General features: G+C 39.6%; 1 protein-coding gene and 1 long non-coding RNA gene across 3 annotated transcripts; one reads left to right on the forward strand and one right to left on the reverse strand.

The window, feature by feature from the left end:
- Window positions 1-605: 605 nt before the first annotated feature.
- On the reverse strand, window positions 606-25,378 carry bzw2 (basic leucine zipper and W2 domains 2). 2 transcript variants are annotated; one of them, XM_026289166.1, is made up of 12 exons: window positions 25,281-25,378; window positions 22,069-22,139; window positions 20,034-20,210; window positions 5,516-5,619; window positions 4,151-4,216; window positions 3,901-4,036; window positions 3,616-3,725; window positions 2,985-3,155; window positions 2,704-2,850; window positions 1,268-1,406; window positions 1,064-1,186; window positions 606-976 (listed from the first exon to the last, which is right to left on the reverse strand). In XM_026289166.1, exons 2-12 carry the CDS (start codon window positions 22,130-22,132, stop codon window positions 948-950), a joined length of 1,266 nt encoding a protein of 421 aa, XP_026144951.1. In that variant the 5' UTR covers window positions 22,133-22,139; window positions 25,281-25,378; the 3' UTR covers window positions 606-947. The 2 variants fall into 2 exon arrangements, with proteins under 2 accessions (XP_026144951.1, XP_026144950.1); XM_026289165.1 differs by lacking the exon at window positions 25,281-25,378 and adding an exon at window positions 22,332-22,483.
- LOC113119581 (uncharacterized) lies at window positions 18,086-18,560 on the forward strand. The gene is made up of 2 exons (XR_003294473.1): window positions 18,086-18,168; window positions 18,245-18,560. It is a non-coding gene; the product is annotated as an uncharacterized LOC113119581 (long non-coding RNA).
- Window positions 25,379-25,543: the final 165 nt, after the last annotated feature.

Raw genomic sequence — 25,543 nt, forward strand, 5'->3', positions numbered from 1 at the left:
GACACCTTTTTGGGTGAACTAACCCTTTAAAAATGGCAGACATTCATTTAGTGATAAAACTGTACATAAATTGTACATTTTGTACACAAAATATGAGTTTCTGGAATGAAAGAGGTCATAAATACCTGTCCAATGAAGAAGACACTGTGACTAAAAGCATGTTTATCACACATTTTGGGAGACACAACAAATGAATAGGAAAAATAAATTATATATCAATATTCTTATGAAATATTAGATATTATGAAAATCTGGCCAATTGTTACTCCCATTATTACACTTCTTTGTTCAAAATGCTGTCCCAACAACACTTTAATATGCAAATTAGATACAGTGTATAGATAAGATTGTGTTTAACGGGAAAACCAGTTTATGTAAGTGTTACACATATACAAACTCTATAATGGAATTCAAAATTCTTCTCTTCATGTCAATGTTTAAAACACATTAATCAATATCTGAGTGAGACAGTTTTGGCCTGGGCATAATTTTCAGAACTAAAAGAACCAAGCCACATTTAATCAATAGGCAGATGCCTTCCAAAGTGACTTAAAAATGAGAAGATAAAGATGAGTCAGACAAATTAAAAAGGCAAATTCTTGAAATAGAGTACATATAAAACACCTTTTATTCATAAAAAGATTCACAGCAGTCCCATACGACATATACACGTGTTTGTTCAAATGAAAATCAGTTGCAGGAAACGCAGTACCTGAACGGCATTAATATAAAATCCATGTTAAAGTGTTTGCTTTTAAAGGCTGTCTATATGTAGCTTCCTTCCCTCTTTATACAGAGATCAGAAGCTTTTCCCTGGATTGGGCCTCAGTGTACTGTATGTGACTCTGGACACAAATGTAATGACAAAGAGCCTAAAAGCACTAAAAAGCAGGTCACAGAGAGCTGACAGTGTAAACCCCAGAAAATCTACAGGATCCTCAAAATGATTAGTCGTCTTCCCCCTCTGACTCAGACTCTGTGGGAGAGAGAATTCAGAAATAATGTGCTCGAGATTTACATATTTGTTTGGCAGAGGGTATTTTTATCCGACAGAATTCCTCACCTTCCTCCGCATTGTGAAGCCACTCCACAAATTTCTTCATTTGCTCCAGAAACACACTTTTCCCTTTGGCAGCATGGGCGTCTTTGTACCATTTCAAAATAGCTTCCTCACTAAGGACATCAGCTGTGGAATGAGAAACACACATCATATCTTACCTCATCTATAATTTATCATTAAAACACTGATCAGGTGAGACATGGGTACCTTTGTAGAAGAGCACCACTATTTTGGAGAAGGATTTCATGAAGTGGATGTTGTCGTAGCAGTACTCCTGAATCTTGAGCAGTAAGACCAGCTCTGATTGGCCCTGAGTACTGAACACAGCCAGGAGAGGTGCATAGTGCTACAGGAGAGAGAAACAATCACCATTATCTCTCTCTTACACTGGAAGCACATGACTTGATGTGATGTGTTAGGCCGCAATGGCTTGAGGCTGCCTACATAATCATCTGAGACAACAATCAAGCTCTTTCGTGGACCAATCAGCTAGAGAAACCTGGAAATAAAATAAGTTCAAAACAAACTGATTTTTAAAATGACATACAGTAGTTGAAATTGTATTTTACATAATTAAAGAACAAAAGCCTTGAATCTTAAGTACTTGATTGCTGTATCATCAAAATATTTAAACGGATGTATCTCCAACTTTATATGTAAAGCTGTATGTAATATAAATTTTATCCATATGCTCACATAAAGTGATATTTAATAATCACTAATCTTCGGTCAAATCTCTTTTTTCTTTTGTTGCAAAATGTAGCTCTATTGTCACTGATATATATATATATATATATATATATATATATATATATATATATATATATATATATATATATATATATATATATATATATATATACACATGTACTTTATAGCATATTGCTTGAATTGTCATGAAATGTAAACTATATTATTGTCCCGCTCTAATCTGCTAAATACGACTATAAGGCTTGACGATCCTAAGGATTTGTAATATTGTAAACATTAACATAATTTTTTTGTAAAGCTGCTTTGAAACAATGTGTATGGGAAAAGCATTATATACATTTGACTTGACTCTAATGTACCTATTTTTGCAGAGGTCGTTTTAAAATATTACACTAATTTAACAAAAAATTAATTAGGAAAGAAAAACATAACCTGACTTTGATGTAACAGTCTGAAGTAAAATATATAAAAAATCAAATCTGTAGAAAAAATATACTCTCTCTCTCTCTCTCTCTCTCTCTCTCGATATATATATATATATATATATATATATATATATATATAAACACGCCAAAATTATTAGGCCACTAGTATTTTCACAAGCTAGAAAATTTGTTTTAAGTCAGTTATTTCTATATTTTGCTGTAGTGTGTCTGTAGGAAAATCGGTTTACATTTCCAAACATTAATTTTGCCGTTAATTATAATATTCCAGTGAGATTTTTGTGTGGCAGCAGCCAGTGCTCCACACAGAGATCTGATCTGATCATCATCAGTCTGTCTGGAACAACATGAAGAAACAGAGCAAACTGAGACAGCATCAATCCAGAAGAACTGTGGCAACATCTCCAACATCCTTTAGATATATGAATATAGACATGAGGATTGCAAATATCAGTGTGAGATTTTCAAGTCTAGGTGTTGATACTGTGCCTTCAGGTGTTTGAGGGCCTGCTCGGTGACCAGCTCCTCTTTCTTATTCCATTCAACAGCATTCATGAGGCAGCTCCACAGTAAGCCAATCACAGCCTGCTCCTGAAGATCATTCTTCTTCATCTCCTCTTTCACATACACCACCATCTGAGCACAGTTCACACCAGCACATACGGGACATTTTAAGGACTAATGTGACAATCCTTACAGACCAATATAAAATCTGGATCTTGAAGCGAGAGCTGCTGAGAAGCAGTGTTTAACACGAGTGCATGCTTCACCTCTCTGATGGGACACTGCTGCGACAGGCGCTCCTGCAGCTCTTTCTGAAGCTCCTTGCGTGTGCCCAGAGACTGCTGCGTGCGCAGGAAGTCTGACAGCTCCTTCAGTCCCGCCTCAGTGAAGTACTTTGAGAAGTGCTCCACATTCTGCTTATTGGCAGGGAAGAGTTCCTGAAGTCACGAAGGATGACACAATCAGATTAACTACAGGAAGAACTGGGACGAACCTTTAACCTGTCAGACTTAGAAGGTGAAGTGTGTCAATAGTCCCATGTTGAAATACTTTCTAATTTCTAAATACTTTTTCATCAGCCTTGGTGAGCATTTGATTCAAAACATGAAATCGTACCACTACAGGTCAGTCCGGTTCTTAATTGTGATTGTGTACAAACTGTTTTCAATTATTTATAACCTGTGACTGAATATCAAAACCTTTATTTTTGCTGTAGAATCTGCATGGATTTTGTTGTACTCTGTGCATAAAGGTCATGAGTGAGTTTAGGGGTGATGTACATCTCCATGCAAAATGGTTAATTATCTCCTCATATATTTTCAGAGGTTAATGAATTCAGTATCAGAACTGATCGTGTGTGTAAGCCAACACAGAGCAGATGAGCATCAACAGTTATACCAGGAGCTTCTTATCCAGGTTGGCTTTTCTAAGGGAAGATGTCACCGCATTGGCGTCCTTCTCTGCTATCCAAGCTTTGAACATCTTCACCGCAAAAGAGGCTGATATTCCTACAAGCAGACAGCACATACTCTAATACACATCTAAAATAGTCAAATGAAGAATTCACTGCCAATGCAAAAAACAAACAACCCCCCCCCCCAAAAAAAAAATCTCTCAAGCAAATAATTCATTCCATATATATTTTTTTTCTCGAATAAATATAAGAAGACCTTAAGCACAAACCTTCTTTGACCAGGTTATCGCTGAAGAGGCTGGTGAGGATAGGTGGCAGCAGAGTGCCGTTGGCCAACAGGATGCCTGTTAGCATGGCTAGTTTGGTCTGCTCAGACTCAGTGAAGGCCTTCAGGAAGAGAAGAAGCTATGTGGGGAGAAAACGTGTGGATCAAAACATACGGTATATGTGAAACATATGTGGAATTAACATTATCATTACTGATAATAGCAAGAACATGATATTATGCACATCAGTTACCTTTTTGATTTCCTCCTCAAAGGCCTTCTCCAGATATTTGTACCTTCTGATAAGTTTATTGAAAACCTGTATGTAGGCATAATCATATATGAGTTACACAATAAGGTGAAAAAAGTTTTTTTTTTTTTTTCAGGGGTCAAATACATTTTGCATAATAATAATAATAATAAAACCTAAAAACAAATATAAAATTCCAAAATATAATAATAGTAAATGTTATGTAATATTATATATTATAGAATTATAGATATTCATATTTAATATCTTTTTTTATATATATATTGAAATATCTAAACGTAACAAAATATTATATATGAATTAATGAATGATGACTTTATATAGCCCTTTATTGTGTATTGTTGTACACCCAAAGCACTTTCCACAACCACCAGTGGTTATTATACAACTATATAATAATAAACATTAAAATAAAATGTTATATATATATGTGATACTACTACTATTATTATTATATTTTTTACATTTTTTTTAGATGATGTTAATAATAATAACATAATAATATATAAAATAATACATATTACATAAAATTATATGATAATAATTATTATATTTATTATCTGTTCAATAGTATCTAATATTATATATGTGATATTGTACAACATATTATTTGTTAGATATTATTAATATTATTATTATACTTTTGTTTAGATGGTGGTAATAATAATAATAATAATAATAATAATAATAATAATAATATCTAAAACTAATATAAGAAAAATACCTAAATAAATATTTTTAGATTGAATAATAATAATAATAATAATAGCAACAATGTAATATAATATTATATACTATGTAATATTATTATATAATTACATTTTATTGTTTAATATTATTAATCATATATGAGATGTTATATATTATATTATTTGTTAGATATTATTACTATTATTATTATATTATTTTCTATGATATTAAAATCTAAAAAAAACAATAAGTTAAGAATACCTAAATGAATATTTTTTTATATGTAATAATAATAATGTGCTATTTTATATTATATTTGTATGCTATTATTATTATTATTATTATTTTATCAAATCAAATTTGATTCCTGGTGATATGACATGATATGATATGTTAAAATCCTGGACACAAGAACTCACTTTTAACCTCACAGGAGCTGGTGATGGAGATACAATGTAATCCAAGGGATTATTTCAAAACGACACAGTACGAGTGGCATACTGGTTCAACCCAGAGGATTTGGGGGCTAAGTACATCTAATGCAATTTTGAAACCGGATTCCCCTGCCTTCCTGCTATCTTTGTTTCGGCTGCTCATTTTTCAAATGCAACAATGGAAAAAAGCATCTCATTGAACGGGCTGAAGTGTGGTGTTCACCTGAGCATAGTTGCGAACAGCAGTGTGGTTTTCCTCCGTCCTGAACATGCAGTGCTCCGTCACCTTGGTCTTGTCCCCATCGTCAATGCGTGTTCCCCCGGGAGCTGAGAGAGGGAAAGTGAGGTTACAGGTTAATGCTGTAAATCCTTTGTGAGCACAGTGCTGTCATTGTTAACCCCTACTGAGAAAATGTCACTGTGTCTACTGACGTCACAGCAACAAGCTATGCAACAACACAACAGTTATACCAGAATACTAAATTCTCTGTGTCATATGCGGTGTTTGCAATGTTAACAGTTTTATTTATGTATAATACATAATGTGCAGTACAGCTTTATGTATAAGATAAGTGATGTAGTGTAGGTCAAGTTAAAAGAGCCTTAGCCTCTGTACTACAGAGTAGATGCATTTCCAAAGCATTTAATCAAATAAGGAAATAAACTGAATTACAGCATTGCTTCCACCCCAAAATAGGACATGGTTTCTCAATGTGCTCTGCACACATAACAATGCAATGCCTCATGGACTAATTCACAGGTGTCTGGGTTAATACCATACACACAGTTAACTTCAGATCCCTGGATTAGATTGTCGAGCCACTGATCCATTGATTGGTCAATGTAATACTTCACATCTTACCATTTCATAAAACACTAAACTGGCTTTTCTACAGAGCAGCTTAGAGTGCATGAAGATGGAAAAAATATACAATTGGAAGAAAAAATTGTTCCCCTGAGAAACTTTACATTGGCTTGCAAAACTTTTTCTTTCTCTCATGCATACAAACTTTCTCAGGGTGAAAGTTTTGCAAGTGAACACAAAAGAAACATATGTGTTCCTTTAGAGGCTTTGTATTATTTTGGCAAAAATATTCAAAATATTTGAATACATTTTTATTTATTCAAAAGTTTTCTCTACCAGGTCATCGTAAATCTTCTGTTATTCTTCTTTTTCATCAAATTACTTTGCAAAAACCTTTTCAAATATTTTAACATATTATACTTAATGTGACATATTTCTGAATTGACAGTATATTCAATGATTTAAAAAGTCTTAATAAATTACAGTAGATCAGGACTAATTTTATTAATGAACTGATTGAATCATGTAAATAAGTTCTCTTACTTTGAGTGGTTTCAAAAAAATGCAGATTTAAAGACACTAGCAAATTATTTTGGTGAAAACTATGAAGAAAAATTTATGTCTACAAATAAATAGCTTTTAGTTATTATAAGTACAAAAATGTGCATTAAGAAAGTAAACCGAGTTTATTCTGTCTCATGCTTTCATGTTAACTTGATTCTAGTGCTTTCATCACATTTGTGTAATAGATCCCAGTCTATTTTCACAGAGTTCAGAGAAACCAGTCTTTGTTAAGGACTAATAAGGGCAAAGGTCAGAAGATTTGGACTTAATCTCTATTTTACAGAGTTAACAGCAGACTTCTACTTATGAGGGCTCTATCTCCAAGCTGGAATAATCTGACTGCTGTTCTTCCTCTCTCATGTGCTGTCACAGCTATTAGGGCTTTATATAAAGCCAGAGTAAACTTTTTAGCTCTAATTGGGTTGACAGAGACTGTCCCATCCTGAAGACATCTCTACCAGTTTTTGAAACTGAACTCATTCCACACAGATTGAACAAAAAGTGTAGTTAGTGAGAAGAATGATATTAACCTACTAGCTAATCACCAGCAGGAGTAAAGAAAAACAAGAAATAGCAGGAGTAATGAGTATTGAGTATAGGTCATAGGTCATAGTCATAGACTGGGAAATATTATATCACCTATTTACAGCGGTTTTCTGTGTTCATATAGTAAAGGGTGATTATTTTAATAAGTACCGCGTTTTCTTTACTAGTCTTATTTTTGTATTTGCAATCAATAACTGCGACGGCCTGTGCGTATTAACACTTTATTTCTTTCTTTGTTCAAATCTATGAACAGTTACACGATTAAAACGGATCTTGAAAAACTGAGCGATCACATCGCATTAAACTCTGTAAAATGTTAAGTTGGTCACAGTGCAATGCACTTAATGCCTCATCTGTAGTCATTCTTCAATAAGGTTCATTAGTTAACATTAGTTAATTACATTAGTTAACATATATAAATAACATAAATAATAATGAACAATATTTCCACAGCATTTATTAATCTTAGTTCATGTTAATTTCAGCATTTACTAATGCATTGTTAAAATCACAAGTTGTGTTTGTAAACATTAATGTACTATGAACATTGAATAACTCGATTTTTATTAACATTAACAAAGATTAATAAATTGTGTCATAAATGTATTGTTCATTTTTCATTCATCTTCGTTAATACATTAATGTTTTAAAAATGGCATCTTATTGTAAAGTGTTAACATTAATATTTATTCATCATACTGTTGAACTTGACAGTATTTTCTCTCTTGTTATTTCATAAGAGCTTCAAAGACGACGGAGAAAGCCAGAGTCTTGTGCCCTGCATTTATCATGTTCGTTGGGTGAAAAAGAAAAACAAAGTAAAAAATAATTTGACTGATATCTTCCCCACCCCAAGGTTTCTATAGATATCACGATATATCACCATCGTGATTTCTTATGGCCACAATAACCGTGATATGAAAAATCTAATATCGTGACAGCCCTAGTGTAAACCATGATACATTATTTTGGAATTCTTGGATGAATATAATTTAGGGATGCACCGAAATTTCGGCCACCGAAAATTTTCGGCCGAAAATGGCCTTTTCGGTTTTCGGCCGATAGACTTTTATCACCGAAACAACACGGCCGAAATGTTGTGATGACGCAAACAGAAACCGCGACCTGCACGTGCACCTGCAAAGCGCACACCACGAGCTCCACGCGACATTCACTTAACACCAGTGAGAACATTCTCTCTCTTCGTATTCCTTTATTCGCAGCACTAAAACGTCTCCTAACAAAGAGATTAAGACGGACCACGAAGTAAAAACAAAGAAAAGTACAGTCTTATAGAGTCTGTTAGCACACGTCTCACTGAGATCTTTTCGGATCCTCTGCACTTCATCGCGAATATGCTTGATCCGCGTTATAAAGACCATTACTTGTATGCGGAAATAAGGCAGCGCGCACGAGAAATGATCCAGGCCGCGCTGGATGCGGAGAACCCGCGTGGAGACGGAGAAGCGCCAAGCGCAGGAGACAGATCAGAGCGCAGAAAAGACTCGTCTCTGCACCAGATGAGTGGCATGCACCATCGTTGTCTGATATGTTCAGTGGAATTCTGCAAGAAAGTGCCTCAAATAATAATAATACGTTGGCTATTTTGTTCTTAGGCTACTACACACACACACACACACACACACAAACATATATACATAAATAATATCAGATTGTAGCCATATTTATGCTAGATTTTCTGCTAGATTTCTGCTTTAATTTGATAAAAATGTTTATTTATGCCCTGGCCCTATTTAAATACACTCTCTCAAATATTTCTCAAATGTCAGGCAGATGACAAGCTCAACTGCTCAACAGCTAGATGGTTATCTGTCTGATGTCTCCATCCCCAGAAGTGATAACAGTCTTGCCAACTGGAGAAGTAATGCACTTTCTAGTCCTACATAGAAAAATTTCAAATGCACTTCACCTAAATGCACTTTGTTTTTATGAGAGAACTGTTCATTTTAAAACCTTTCTGCAGGCCAGTAGGCTTGTACATTATTATTAAATATACACATGAGTGGGATACATTTTTTGTTTGAATTTTATTTTATACTGTACATTGTTGCAATGTGCTTAATAAATATTTGCATCATTTGTAATTAAGTTTTTTTTAATGTTTTTTTTTTAAATAAGTTATGTAATTGTTATTATCTTTGAAACTTTAATATTAATTTATGCAATTGCAATGTCTTAATTTTAGTAAAGTTAGTACACTGTCATAGCAATAAATGCAATGGTACTAATAATTGGCATAATTTCTTTCGGTGTTTCAGTTTCGGTTTTCGGCCTTGGTTTTCTCTTTTTCGGTTTTCGGTTTCGGCCAAGAATTTTCATTTCGGTGCATCCCATTATTTAAGTGAACAGCAATTATTTGAAACATTTTGAAAGAAACCATGTACAATTTTTAACAAATGTTTACATTTAATGCATTGTACCAGATTTAGCCAGATGCTCATTTTCATCTGCATAATTGTCTTAATTTTTTTTAACGCATACTTTTTTGAACAATATTAATGTCACATTTATATAGATTATTGGTTTAAATGCACTATAATATGTAACGTTATGTGAGCAACATGGCTCAATACACTAATACAGCATATGTGCTTCACAACCCTTTAAATGCATACAATTTTAAACTCACAAAATGCATATTCAACAACAAAAACCCTTTTAATATATCATTCTCTACTCTGGCTTCCCATATCTGCGCTAACCAACTTCAACACTCTGCTCCTGTCCCACAGTGAAGCCGCCCACTCACTCTCTCAGCCTGCTTATGTGCAAAAGATCTGAAGATTTCCAACCGGCTGTGACAGCTCCTAGGAGACAACTAAGACAGGCTAAAATCATGTTGTGTATTCCCTGCTGTCCTCATTCAAGATTCAAGATTTTTTATTCGTCACATAAACAATTATATAGAGAATATATAACCAGCAGTGAAATGTGAGTCAGGTCCGCTCCATGGACAGTGAAATTATTAAAGAATACAACAGAGGAAAATATACATGAATATAGATTTGAAAGAATGAAATAAAAGTAAACAATGAAAATATAAGAATAAAATGTGCATGAAAGTATACTGTAGTCTTAAATATTAAGATACACAGGAATGTACAAGAGGCGAATCTGCAAACATGTTGTGACACTGTCAGTATGTCAATATGAGGTAGAGAATGATAAATATCTTACTGATTAAGTGATTATAAAGTGGAGACATGTAGATTTTAAGACGCTGGTTTTGAGTATATGAGCCCGATGGCCTGGGGGAAGAAACTCCTTCTAAGTCTGTCAATTTTTGCCATCAGGCTACGGAAGCGCTTACCAGATGGCAGCAAAGTGAAAAGACAGTTACCAGGGTGGTTGGAGTCCTTGATGATTTTAATGGCTCTTTTTTTTTTGCAGCGTTTGAGGTAGATGTCCTGCAGTGACGGAAGAGCAGACCCTGAGATACACAGAGTCAATACACTTTCTATAGACCCTGAGTAAAAAGTTTTCAGGATTGCCTGTAAGACCTCAAATTTCCTCAGCTGTCACAGATGGTACAGTCTTTGCTTGGCTTTATTAACCTGTGCTTGAATGTGGGTAGTCCAAATCAGGTCCTCGGAGATGCTTACATCAATTTATTTGAAGCTACTCACCCTCTTCACAAGAGAAATCCCATCAAGTCCGGCTGCTTTCTTGACGTTCACTTGCTTTAGGGGCCTCCGAACCTTGTCCTCCGACACAGTGATCACATTATTATCTCTGCTCTAACTGCTGCTTCCTGATGCGCTGATTGGCAGACTCGCGCTGCTAAGATTGTTTTCAAAGCAGACGTAGAAAGATTTTAACTCGTCAACCAGCAATGGATCTGTTCTCACCTCTGCAGAGGATTTATTTCCAAAGACACAGATGCTCTTTAGTCCCTGCCACATGCGTTGGGAGTCATTGAGCTGGAAATGTTCGTTTTAATGTATCAGAGTTTGGCAGCTCTTACTGTGCATCAGAGTGCATAGCATGATGCTTTGTATTCGTTCATGTTACCCAACAAAAGAAAGCCGTCGTATTCGGCAGTGCATTTGTTAACCATAGCACAGATTGTTCTGTCCAACCACGGTTTCTGATTAGAGAAGGTCCTTATAGTTTTTGTTTCAGTTGCTTGCTCGGCTAGTATGCTTACAAAGCTTAAAGGGGTCATGTGATGCTGCTAAAAAGAACATTATTTTGTGTATTTGGTGTAATGAAATGTGTTTATGCAGTTTAAGAAAAAAAATAAAAAATTCCACATACTGTACATTATTGTTTCTTCTCTATGCCCCGCCTTCTGAAACGTGTTGTTTTTTTACAAGGCTCATCGTCTGAAAAGCAAGGTGTGCTGTGATTGGCCAGCTATCCAGTGCCTTGTGATTGGCTGAAAACCTCAAGCGTGTGATGGAAATGTTACGCCTCTTAACATATTGTGATGCCTTGTCCAGCCAGACTGACAAGACATGAACATAAAACCCATTATAAACATGATTTCTAGTCATGACTTCTCTTGGAAGGCAAAAACAAAGAACAACGAAACAGCTTCACACACCACGGCCTTGAGTGAGCAGAGGCTGGAGGACAAAGGCCAAACAAAGTAGTTAGCTTTCACAAACAAACACACAGCGTCTATACGACATGGCGGAGGTGGCAACAACAATACTACAATGAGAATTAAAGGTACGCCTTCTTTCTTTGCATGAACATCTGGGCAGCATTATGCAAATCTTCCCACATACTGACGAAGATATGTGGGGGCATGTTAGAATGAGGGGGGTGTGGATGAGTGTTAACTTTTATAAAGAATATCTCTTTGGATTTGAGACTTTAATCTTTGCAACTTTACAGATCTTCTTCATGCACAAAGAGATTGTAACACTTCTAAGAGAAGGGGCAATTTGTAATCGCATCATATGACCTCTATAATGCTACATCTGTGAACTCACTGACATCACATAAACTTGCCCGAAACATGTTCCAGTCTACATCATCAAGAGCCGCCTGTAGCATGACAGAGTGGGAGGACCAGCGCGTCACTACTATCTACACCGGGGGTTCTTGAACAAGCCTTTGTTTATATTCCAGTGTGAGAAAAAATGGCTACATGGTCCGATTTGCTAAAAGCCGGTAGTGAGCGGGCTTTGTTGGCATTCTTAAACTGAGAGTAACAATGTTCCAGTGTATCGAGTCCTCTGGTTGGACAGGATACATGTTGATAAAAGTTTGGCATGACCTGCCTGAGGTTGGCTTTGTTACAAGTCCCCAACAATGATAAGAGAAGCGTCAGGATGTTTGTTTATGTAGCCGCTGACCGCACTGTGAAGCTTAGACAAAGCCAAGTCTGTGGTGGGATGTAAACAGCAGTAACAATGATCGATGAAAACTCCCAGGGTAGACAGAATCGGTGGCAAATAATGGATAGATGTTCCAGATGAGTCGTGCAGGATCATGAAAGAATGGAAATATTTCTGGGGTCACACCATTTCTTGTTAATCATTAAACGCACATCTCCACCTTTGGATTTACCAGCCACGGCTGTTCAGTCCATCCGTAAAACAGAGTTATCTGTTATCAGATGGCATTACAGCAGTGTCGGGACCGAGGTCATGAGCCATGTTTCAGACAAACAAAGGATGTTACAGTCCTTTATGTCCTGCTGGAAACTTATCCTGGCTCTAAGAATGTCCATCTTATACTCCAGAGATTGGACATCGGCAAGCACAATGCTCGGTAGAGGAGGACTGTAGTCTTTTTTCCTCAGGCTCTTGCGAATCCCAGTGCGTTTCCCATGATGTTTCTTGATCCCTCGCCTCGGGTGGTTATACAAGTGGCTATTGTTCATCTCTGCGTTCCGGAAAATCTCAGATGGCCATGATGTGTTGGAGGATAAAGTGTCCTGAAACAGGTTAGTGAAGCGGTGTCCAATGTCCAGAAGTGTCAAGGGGCGAGACTGGGACTCAGTTGCAGGTGCTCAAAAGGTCAGTTTATTAGATGGCTTAATTCCAAAGGACAGAGGAAAAATATTAAAATGAGAATTAACAAAAAAAAATCCAGGAACAGGGCAGTCTGGAGCAGATCCAAAAGAGCCTCCTGGACGAATTCCACTTGGAAATCCTCTGATGCAATGCCCGGACAAACTGACAGGGAGGCGGGGGCGCTGTTGAGGCGGGGAACTGGTGGCGCGCTGTGGCGCGGCGAAGAAGAGGAGTGACAGCGATCGGTGAGCTCTAACACGGGAGGCTGGAGAGTAGCGCTGCCTGAAAGCAGGAGGAAGTGGGAAAAAACAAACAAACTAGAGGATGAAAACAAAACGGGCACGATATCTGTGTAGGCTAAACAAGAGATGTGGATAAAGTTGAGACATGGACGAGAACAACTCGACGATCTGACAACAGACAGCACACATGAGGAGACTAAATAGAGAAGGAGTGATTATCATAATGCAGAGCAGGTGATGGTGACCAATAACAAGATAATAATGAAACAAGAGGGCGGAGACGGGCACCACGGTGACACAGAAGCACATGGTAAGTGTAAACAACACACACTATGGGGAAAAACAGACAGATCAGCCCGGGGGCGTGACATTACCCCCCTCCCCAGGAGCGCCCCCTGGCGCTCCAGGGAAGGTACCACCACGCTGCCGGTTGAAGTCCTCGATCAGCGACCGATCCAGAATATCCCGAGCCGGGACCCAACTCCTCTCATCCGGACCATATCCCTCCCAGTCCACCAGATACTGAAATCCCCGACCACGACGTCTGACATCCAGCAACCTCCTGACAGTGAAGGCTGGGGAACCATCCACTAGACGGGGAGGGGGAGGGGGAGGGTTAGTAGCAGATGGGTTAAGGCGAGAATGAAACACAGGCTTGACCCGAGAAACATGAAAGACTGGGTGTACCCGACCAAGTATGGGAGGTAACTTGAGCTTTACCGCCACCGGACTCAATACCTTGGTGATCTGATATGGCCCCATGAACCTGGGGGCTAACTTGCGAGAAGCCACCCGGAGAGGAAGGTCCTTGGTAGACAGCCATACTTTCTGACCACATACGTAGCGGGGAGCAGGAATACGGTGACGGTCAGCCGCTGCTTTGGTTCGTCTGGAAACCCGAGCCAAGGTTTCCTCAGCCCTCCTCCAGGTGCGGCGACACCTGCGGACGAAGGCTAAGGCAGACGGAACAGCAGCATCGGGTTCCTGTGAGGGGAACATAGGAGGTTGAAAACCAATGGAGCACTGGAATGGAGACATACCTGTGGCTGCCACTGGCAAGGAGTTATGGGCATATTCAATCCAGGATAACTGTTGGCTCCAAGAACTCGGATTATGGGACGTCAGGCAGCGGAGAGCTTGTTCCAGAACCTGGTTTGCCCGCTCGGACTGCCCATTGGTCTGAGGGTGAAAACCTGACGACAGACTCGTAGAGGCCCCGATCTGTCGACAGAACTCCTTCCAGAATCGGGAGACAAACTGTGGCCCCCTATCAGAAACCACGTCCACCGGAAGGCCATGAATCCGGAAGATGTGGTCAACCACCACTCGAGCGGTCTCCTTAGCTGAAGGCAGTTTGGGAAGGGGGATGAAATGGGCCGCTTTAGAGAAGCGATCAACCACCGTCAATACTACGGTGTTACCCCTCGATGGTGGAAGACCAGTGACAAAGTCAAGGGCTATGTGTGACCAGGGGCGGGAGGGGATGGGTAAGGGCTGTAGCAGACCAACAGGAGGCTGATTAGAACTCTTGTTCTGGGCGCAAATTGGGCAGGCAAACACAAACTGCCTGACGTCCTGGGCCATGGATGGCCACCAAAATCGCTGGCGGATGGCAGCCAGAGATCTCCGAACCCCAGGATGACAGACTAACTTGGATGAATGCCCCCACTGGAGGACTTCAGGGCGCAGCCCATCCGGCACGAAAAGTCTACCCTCTGGGCACTCCCTCGGCACCTCTCTCTCTCGTATGGCTTCCAGCACTCTCCTGTCCACGTCCCAGGAGAGGGACCCTACCACAATCTCTTTAGGGATAATTGTTTCAGTAGATACACTGGTTCTTTTTGTATCTCTGTAAAGACGGGAGAGGGCATCAGGTTTTATATTTTTGGAGCCTGGGCGATACGAGAGAGAGAAGTTGAACCGGCCAAAGAAGAGTGCCCATCGGGCCTGGCGTGAACTCACCCTCTTGGCCGAACGGACATATTCCAAGTTCTTATGGTCCGTCCAAACCAAGAAGGGCTGTGCTGACCCCTCCAACCAGTGACGCCACTCACCCAAGGCTAGCCTGACCGCCAACAGTTCCTGGTTCCCTACGTCATAATTCCGTTCTGCTGGGCTCAGGCGGTGAGAGTAGTAGGCACAGGGATGTACCTTCCCATCTCTGGGGGATCTCTGAGAAAGGACCGCACCTACTCCAATCTCAGAAGCATCCACCTCCACAATAAACTGACGTTCAGGGTCTGGAAATGAAAGAACAGGAGCAGAAATGAATCGGGACTTTAGGTCATTAAAGGCCTCCTGAGCCTTCAAATTCCACCTAAACGGTACCTTAGTGGAAGTAAGAGCTGTCAAGGGTGCAGCAACCTGACTAAAGTTTCTGATGAAGCGCCTGTAGAAGTTGGCAAATCCCAGAAACCGCTGCAGTGCCTTTCGTGAGTCTGGAGGTGGCCACTCGGCTACGGCCCTTAACTTAGCGGGATCAGCTTTGATTCCCTCCGCCGAAATGATATAGCCCAGGAAGGGAACTGACTTGGAGTGGAAAACGCACTTCTCCGCTTTAACATATAGCTGGTTCTCCAGCAGCCGTTGTAGCACCTGGCGCACGTGTTGGGTGTGTACCTGAAGTGAAGGAGAGAAAATAAGAATGTCGTCAAGGTACACAAAGACAAACTTGTTAACCATGTCTCGCAACACGTCATTAACCAGGGCCTGGAAGACAGCTGGGGCATTTGTCAGGCCAAAGGGTAGCACCCGGTACTCATAATGTCCCGAAGGAGTGATGAATGCTGTCTTCCACTCATCCCCCTCTCGAATCCGAACCAGGTGATAAGCATTACGGAGGTCCAACTTACTGAAGACCTTGGCTCCCTGCAAAAGTTCAAAGGCAGATGACATTAAGGGCAGGGGGTACCTATTCTTAATGGTAATGTCATTCAAACCTCTGTAATCAATACAAGGGCGCAAGGAGCCGTCCTTCTTCTTAACAAAGAAAAACCCTGCGCCAGCAGGAGACGAGGAGGGACGGATGAGACCGGCATCAAGGGACTCACGAATATATTTGTCCATAGCCTCTCTTTCAGGACCAGACAGGGAATATAACCGACCCCTGGGCGGAGAAGTGCCTGGGAGGAGGTTGATGGCACAATCATAAGGCCGGTGAGGAGGCAGGGACACAGCCCGGGACTTGCTGAAGACCTGCCGCAGATCGCAGTACTCCTCCGGCACCCCGGACAGATCAGCATCATCCACCTGCACAACAGGAAACACAAAACCAGGAAAAGAGGCAGAACCCAAACAAGACTCAAGACAAGACTGTTTCCAAGACAAGACTGAGTTTCTGGCCCAATCCACATGAGGGCCATGCTGCACCAACCACGGGTGTCCCAGAACCACGGGGGCACTCGGGGAATCAAGAAGGTACAGCTCGGTTATCTCATGGTGATTGCCAGAAACGATAAGACTTACAGGAGGGGTGAGGTGAGTGATGGTAGTGATAGGGGAATCATCCAGAGACCGAACAGAGATAGGAGTAGAGAGGGGAATGGCGGGAATTCCCCACTGCTTGGCCAGTGCCGTGTCCAGGAAACTACCACCAGCCCCAGAATCCACCAGGGCCGAACAGGAGTGACGAGAACCTCCGAACTGGACACCCACGGGAAGTAGTGTGTGGGAGGAGTGGGGGAAATTAAGCGGAGATGTGCCCACCAGAATCCCCCTGGCTACTGATGGGCCTTGGCTTTTAGCGGGCATTTTCCAACGAAGTGTCCGGCCCTCCCACAGTAGAGACATAAGCCCCGGGTGAGTCTCTCTTGCTTCTGCTGGGAAGTAAGACGCAGTCGTCCCACCTGCATGGGTTCAGGGTCAGCAGGAGATGGCAGAGGCAGGACCGGGGTGGATTCGCTGGTCATTTCACCCACCCTCCAAGAAGTGCGAGCAGTCAGTTGTTGGTGACGAAGGCGAAGGCGGTTCTCAACACGGAGGGCCAGGTCGACCAGATCATCGAAACTGCGTGGAAGCTCTTGGGTGGCGATCTTGTCTTGGATCTCCGAGTCTAGTCCAGCACGAAACACAGCTCTGCAAGCCCCCTCATTCCAGTCACAGGCCGCTGCTAAGGTCTTGAATTCAATGGCATACTCGGTCACTGAGCGGCCTCCTTGCTGTAGCCGTGCCAGCTGGGCCGCTGCTTCATCACCCCGAGCAGAACGGTCGAATAATTTGACCATCTCCTGTCGAAAAGCCCCAAACGAGGCACAAAAGGGAGCCCGGGCCTCCCACACTGAAGTTCCCCAGTCACGGGCTCTGCCTGTGAGGAGGGTTAGAACATAAGCCACCTTAGTCTCTTCCTGGGCATACCGGCGGGGCTGAAGGGCGAAGACTAGGGAGCACTGAGACAGGAAGGCTCTGCAGGAGTTAGGGTTCCCATCATAGGGAGGTGGGTTGTTGGCGTGAGGCTCAGGATCATGACGGGTAGAGGAAAGGCTAGTGGGGTCCTCCGATCTTGCAGATGTCTGTCTCCGAAGTTCCTGGAGCTGGGCAGTCAGCTCCGACAACTTGGCATTAAGGAACTCAACCTCCCGCGATGTGGATGTTAGCTGGGAGGCATGTTGGCCCAGGAGAATGCCCTGCTGGGTGACGGCTGATCTGAGGGGATCTGCACCTGCTGAGTCCATGGTGGTCAGATCGTTCTGTCAAGGGGCGAGACTGGGACTCAGTTGCAGGTGCTCAAAAGGTCAGTTTATTAGATGGCTTAATTCCAAAGGACAGAGGAAAAATATTAAAATGAGAATTAACAAAAAAAAATCCAGGAACAGGGCAGTCTGGAGCAGATCCAAAAGAGCCTCCTGGACGAATTCCACTTGGAAATCCTCTGATGCAATGCCCGGACAAACTGATAGGGAGGCGGGGGCGCTGTTGAGGCGGGGAACTGGTGGCGCGCTGTGGCGCGGCGAAGAAGAGGAGTGACAGCGATCGGTGAGCTCTAACACGGGAGGCTGGAGAGTAGCGCTGCCTGAAAGCAGGAGGAAGTGGGAAAAAACAAACAAACTAGAGGATGAAAACAAAACGGGCACGATATCTGTGTAGGCTAAACAAGAGATGTGGATAAAGTTGAGACATGGACGAGAACAACTCGACGATCTGACAACAGACAGCACACATGAGGAGACTAAATAGAGAAGGAGTGATTATCATAATGCAGAGCAGGTGATGGTGACCAATAACAAGATAATAATGAAACAAGAGGGCGGAGACGGGCACCACGGTGACACAGAAGCACATGGTAAGTGTAAACAACACACACTATGGGGAAAAACAGACAGATCAGCCCGGGGGCGTGACACAGAAGTGTTACTTTGTCATAAATTATCAGACTTTATGTGTGTTAAAAGAGAAAGCAAAAGTAAGTCAAAAACTAAATAAAAGAACAAAATCTAAGCGGAGCAACCTGGACAGCATCCGAACTCGGCGGTACCATCTTGGAAGAAATCTATAACCATCAATGGGATTTGTAAGTTGATAGCCTAGAGGTACTGCACTAAACACTTTGATCCAGAGATGTGCTTCAAGTTTTGGAGCAACAGCCAGCTGTCACAGGGGAGTGAGCTTATGACCCCTCATTCTGTTTACTAGCAGTCCTTTACGAATGTTGCTTGTCAGATTGTAAAGTATAGCCCCAGTGACATCTTGGCTGAAAGGCAGCAACAATTGTTTTTTTTGTTTGTTTAATGTCAAACTGTAAGATATACATCTGCAAGACTGTGACCAGTGGTGTAGTGTGGGCCATGTATATGTTGTATGCTTACTTTTTGCCTGGGGTTGTTTGTGTATTAAAACTTCTAAGGATCGATAATTGCGTATTCCCTTGGTACACCCACTTGCTTTGCAAGTCCATAATCTACTTTCATATTAGCATCCGCTTTAATTGGTGTCTCATGCTGTGGTTGAAAACTTGCGATTCTTCATTATAATTTTGGCATTGTCACTTTTATTACCTTTTCCAGTCCTTCACCGACTGACTGTAAGTGTCCACTGTAAGTGAGCCATTGTGTGTTGAATGTAAATTACTCGCGTATTAGCAGTTGGAATTTGCATTTTATTGATGCTATTTATTGTCGTTGTGCTTAAATGTTTTGTGTGAGAGCGGGAGGGAATGTGCTGTCCACAGATTTTGTTTTGTTAACTATTTGATGCCAAGGACCCTCAAGTTTAACAATCCCTTCAGGCCCAGTTTTACAGGGAAACAGGAATGCAAGGGCTAAGCACCCTGTTATAACATATCAAAAAAACTGATTTGGCAATCTATCCAGTGTTTACACTCTGGGGAGTATAAAATGTTTCTATTTACAACGTGTTTTTATAGCTGATTTATTTTATTGCCAATTTAAAATATCTTGTTTTAACCTAATCACAACAAAGTTTAAGAGATTATTAACTGCATATTTCTGAAATTAGAAAACAAAATAGTATCTTTAAGATCATAAGAAAGCCATGTAACGAGGTGTCATCAATGATGAAATTTAATCTCCTACAAAGCAATAATTAAAGTAGTATTAAGACAATATCCCAAATTATGCACAAGGTTTTGGACCTTCTCACCAAGCATGCTCCCAGCCATGAGGATGTCAAACAGGGTGTCGGCATAGCGGCGGTAGTCTAGTCTCGACCCAGTGACATCCAGAAACTTGGCTACAGCATCAAGATCACCACCTGCTTCGTTGAGGCCTTGAACAATAGTGTCTCGGAAAACCGTAGGCTCAAACTTCTCCTTTTCATCTGTGAGAGAGGAAATACAAGAAAGACTCTCAGTCAAGGTTACCGCAGCAGAGATTCAGGATTCACATTAGCCAATTATGATGTAGAATATAATGCTTTAAATGATTTAGATTTGATTCTTGATTTGAATCCATCTGTGTAGAATGCTTGACAACAAAGCAGGTGGTCGAACACCGATAAATGCAAACCGCACTTATACCTACTATTATGTAAATGAGTTCCCTCACCTCGCTGCTGGCTTGGATTTCTGATTATAGCACACGCTAAAGAGCATGTTGAGTGTCTTCCTGTGAGATCTCACATTTGAAGAGCCAGTCACACCTATCACACAAGCCATTGAAGCATAACTCTAATGCCCTGTTGAAAACGCCCCCACATTTGTCACAGTCAAAAGCTATTAAGTAACGTTCCAAAGCTGTCTGTAAAGTCTAACGGTGTTCACCTTTCACCCGTATCATATACACCTACATGGAGGATTCAAATTAGAACTGTAAAACAGTCTTGTATGACTTCTTTATATGTAAAATAATAAATTGTTTGCAAAAAGATTGACCTATATATTGTTTAAACATACACTATCAGTCAAACGATTGGCTTTTACTCAGCATGGATGCATTAAGTTGATCAAAAGTGAACGTAAAGATGGTTCTACTTTACTTACTCCACTTTAGCCATTTTACTTACTATTAGTAACTTTGAAACTACATGACAGCTAACTCTCATTAGAGTATTAGTAGACTGTTTAGGATTAGGGTCAGTAGAATATCTAAAGTGGACTACAAAAGTAATGTGCTACTCTAAAGACATAGTGTTGAAAAGATTAGGAAAAAAGAAGAATCTTTTTCAACTTTATTTTAAGAAAAAAATTACATTTGACATAATTTAACAACACAACTGTTTTCAACATTGATAATAATAAGATTTCTTTTTTTTCTGAGCAAGTCAGAATATAAGAATGATTTCTGAAGGATCATGCAGAAAGTTTTACTTCGCCATCGTAGCAATAAATAACTTTTATATAAAGTATAAAATATAAACGTTTATATAAATAGAACAGACTTAAGTTTAATCCTTTTTTAAACTTATTTTAATAATATTACACAGTATTACTGTTTATACTGTACTTATAATTATGTAAAAAACAATTATCAGCACACCACAACAATAAAAACAATATGTAATAATCATAGTCATCATAATTTCTAGAATTTTGTGACTGGAGATGCATAAATGAAACAATTTATATATTAAAACATATAATAAACAAAAAATATACAGGGCCATTCACACAAAATTGTGTTTTTGCTTTGACTCAAGAAGTAGAATATGGAAAATACTGTATATAACTTTTTTTTTTGTTTGTTTTTAACTTCTTTTAACACTTACATAAAGAAACAATGGAAAAGTAGCACCGTTGAACAGAAAAATGCTTTCTGTGTGAACACCCACTTCCCCAAACTTTCTTAAACTAATGCTTCAGCTATTGCAGTAGGCTATTTGTAAACTTCTGTGGCTCTGAGACTGCAGGACTAATAAGATAAAAGATCAGAATGGCAGAGGGTCTGCACTGGCACCAGTATTGTGTGGGACATCAAGTACACAGTAGCACACAAACAAGCTATTAATGGAACATGAATTAAGACCCTTGCCACTGCATTGCTGAGTGAGTGTCTGCAACATGTGTGCACATCTAAGGTGTGTGTGTGTGTTTCTGGATGTGAACAAATATTACGAACAATCACTTTACATTTGCCATTTAATGGTCAACACAAGTTATAAAAGTTAAATCATTTGTAAAGCCTACAATTAGTTTCTATTAGAGGTAGAATAGGAAATATTGAGATAAAAAATGACTCACCCCTTTTCCTGGTCTTAAACCGCTGGCCTGTAAGCACTGGCTTCTGTGGCTTACCGGTATTCATAAAAGTCCTTCACATTCACATGCAAAGAAACAGACATAAAATATATTCAAATCAGCAACAAAAACATAGATGACCCATTTTTGTTCTATGACAGATCCATTATTGAATAAGCCAGATGCCCCACAAAACAAAACAATGAAACAACTCCTGACCCTGTAATCTGTGCTTTCCCCAACACTACACCCCCACTCTCACACACCTCGTTTATAATAGCGCACTGTACTAGGAGGAAAAAAGCTTGCGATCTAAAAGCTCATCGGCTGAGCGGTCGTCTCCTGCACGCAGTGAGTGCTCCAGTAGAAGCCAGTGCTCCTGCAAGCCTTTCGCTGCCCTGGGCTAAATATAGAGGGGCTCATCCCTGACAGTGTAAACTTCAGTCACCCAGGTCTGGGACATGTGTCGTATTACAGCAAGGACATGTCTGATCACGGCTTACAGCCCTCTGCATGTGTGTGTGTGTATACAAGCAAACTCACAAAGTATACACACATGCAAACATATACACAAACAAAATCAACATTTTCCATCAGCTGCCTCAATTTTATTGATGCGCAGAGTGACAGAGTGCAGGTCAACATTGTGTGTAAACTTATGACAAGAATCTACAAAACATATGGGGTAAATAAAGGCAGCAAAACCCCAAAATTTCTGTGATGTCCTTTATTCCTACAGTATATGTTGCAGTAAATTTTGCATTTGAATGTTTCACCATACCAAAGTGAAGTTGAGGTCAGAGGTGTGAGAATGATTTGTGATTTGTAATATTTAATATAGGTTTAATATAATATATGTAATATAATAATTATTGAACGGATTTAAATAAATCAAATTTTAAAAATTTAAACTGACTACAATAAAACTTCAATGAGGGCAGGTTTATTTTTGAGAGTCAGCTTTAAAATATATTTTTTATATCCACTATTCAAAAGTTTGGGGTCTGTATAATTCTGTATAACTGGGGTCTTTAATTCAGCAAGGATGCATTAAATTTCACAAAGGAAAGGTAACAATAGAAAACCCCCACAATATTGCAAAACATTTTAAATTATTTCAGATAAATGCTGTGCTTTAATAATTTTCTATTCATCATAGAATCTTTGGGGTGGGGGGAATCAGTCATGTTCAAGCAGATCAAAGGAGTTCAACGTTAATACAAATATGAATGTTTTTTATTTAGCACCAAATCAGTATATGAAAAGAAATCTTAGTGAGAGTCTTAGTGAGCAAAAGACCCGAAGACACTTCTTTCAAAAAATAAATAAATAAAAATAACAGATAACATATTTCATACCACACAAAGAATACACTTGATTTGCCATCAAAGCTGCATGAACTCGTGACTCACAGTAATAATTAACTGAAATCAGAACAATTGTTTTTAAACAGCATTCTACATCATGGATCAGTACTTTCATGCAGTTTTGAACAATATGTAATCGTTCAAGTCCTGCGTGATTTATAAATATCAACCCACAAAGGGGATGATTTAGCTGACTGTCACCAAACCATAATCCATTACAACAATGCAGTAACCGGCCCTTAGATCAGCTCAAGTGGAGGATGTCCAGAGCACAACGCCTCACAGGACTGGTCAGATCTCCAGAAACTCTGGAGAATAAAAAGTCAGGTCAGGGTCAGGTCTTAAAGGGGTCCTATTAGGCCTATGCTTTTTCACTTTTTAAATTACAAAGTTACAAATTTCAAAGTCTACTCCAAAGAGGGATATTTCGTAAAAAAAAAAAAAAAAAAAATCCCTTTTCAAGAACTACAATGAATAGCTCGTTTGGACTACAGCACTGTTTTCCAGGGTTTATGATGTCACAAAGTATCCCATTAGAACATCATTAAAATAATTCCCACCTATGAAAATTCCAATGGTTTAAGGGTGGGCAGGGGTGAGGTCATGGTTAGAATGCTTGGTTGAGTGCATCAGACAAGACCACAAGGACGAAGAAGAAGAGCTGCTGTACTGTCAGTTTTTCTCCAAGTCTGTTCATATCTGTGCATGCAAAGGTTCAGCGTGATCCTCTTGCTCAATATTCTCAGGGGCTGAATCAGACTCAGATTGATATGGCAATACAGACGAACCACCAAGCATGAGAGCATGTTCTAGTACACCCCAAAACAAAATGTATATGTTGTAAGAGAGCATAATAGGACCCCTTTACTTAGATTACAACAGTCCCCGAAAAATAAGTGGGGCTTAAAAACCATCAAAATCACTCCCAATCACTCTCCAGTTAATGTACCACATTGCTTATTCAACATGGCTCTTTGATTTCACCACTTTCTCACAATGTATAAGTGACATTCCTTGTCATAAAACCAATTAAACAAGGACAAACATCAAACTGCACTTGACAACCACAAGAATATGTTTTTTGGAGGCTTGTGTGTGCTGCTGTTGTATAGCTGTAGGTTTATATTCTAGCTATTTTCACCGGTCCCAGTTTATAAGTGCTTCAGTGCCAAGAATAAGACTCCGGCTATGCCTGGCATTGCTGGAAGAGAATGCAACCTGGTTTCAAAGTAGGAATGAGGTTCTGGAACACAACACAGGACAGAAGCTTTGATAGGATATAAATATTATACAAAGAAGCCTATAAATAACAATATTACACTACAGTTAATGCATTAGTTTGTTGACATTCATATTTTAAAAGATATTTTGTATTACAAAATATGACTATTGATTGTTTAATGCTGAATGTAAAAGATATATATATATATATATATATATATATATATATATATATATATATATATATATATATATATATATATATATATATATATTATATAATGCATACTTTTTATTTGGTCCACTGAAATAATAGAAGAACGTTGTTGTGCGCTCGTGTAAAACAAAAAAAATAATTGTGTCCAGCTGACGACCTGTGGTTCACAAGTGTTTAACATCAACAACACGGTTTCATAAATAAGTAATTCTGCTAACAAATTTATCATTTTTGGACATATTTAGCTTGTTAAATTAATTATACAGTTTCAAGACCAGCAGGTTACGCTTCAAAACTCGTACAAGCTCAGAAGGTGCTCAGAAGCACGAGAGAATCAGACACGAATCAGGCTAATAATAATAACACTGCGCATCATGACATGTCATAATGTGATTGTATATAACGTTTACCTGTCTGTGATTCTGTCTGTGATGATCTCGAGCACCGCTCCGCGCACAGTATCTCACGAGACACTGTTTGAGCAGGCAAGTAATGTACAGCTGGACTGAACTACTCTCGAGAGGGGTAGCCTGTTTGGCACGACATGAATTACTACTGCTATTAATAATTAAATCCTCTTGAATAAAAAAATAATAATAACACATATTTATAAAATATACTTTTTAATAAAGTACATGTTGACATCCTTAAATATTCATTACGGCTTCTTCAC

This window comes from Carassius auratus, chromosome 19, assembly GCF_003368295.1.
Source record: "Carassius auratus strain Wakin chromosome 19, ASM336829v1, whole genome shotgun sequence".
Classification (NCBI taxonomy): domain Eukaryota; kingdom Metazoa; phylum Chordata; class Actinopteri; order Cypriniformes; family Cyprinidae; genus Carassius; species Carassius auratus.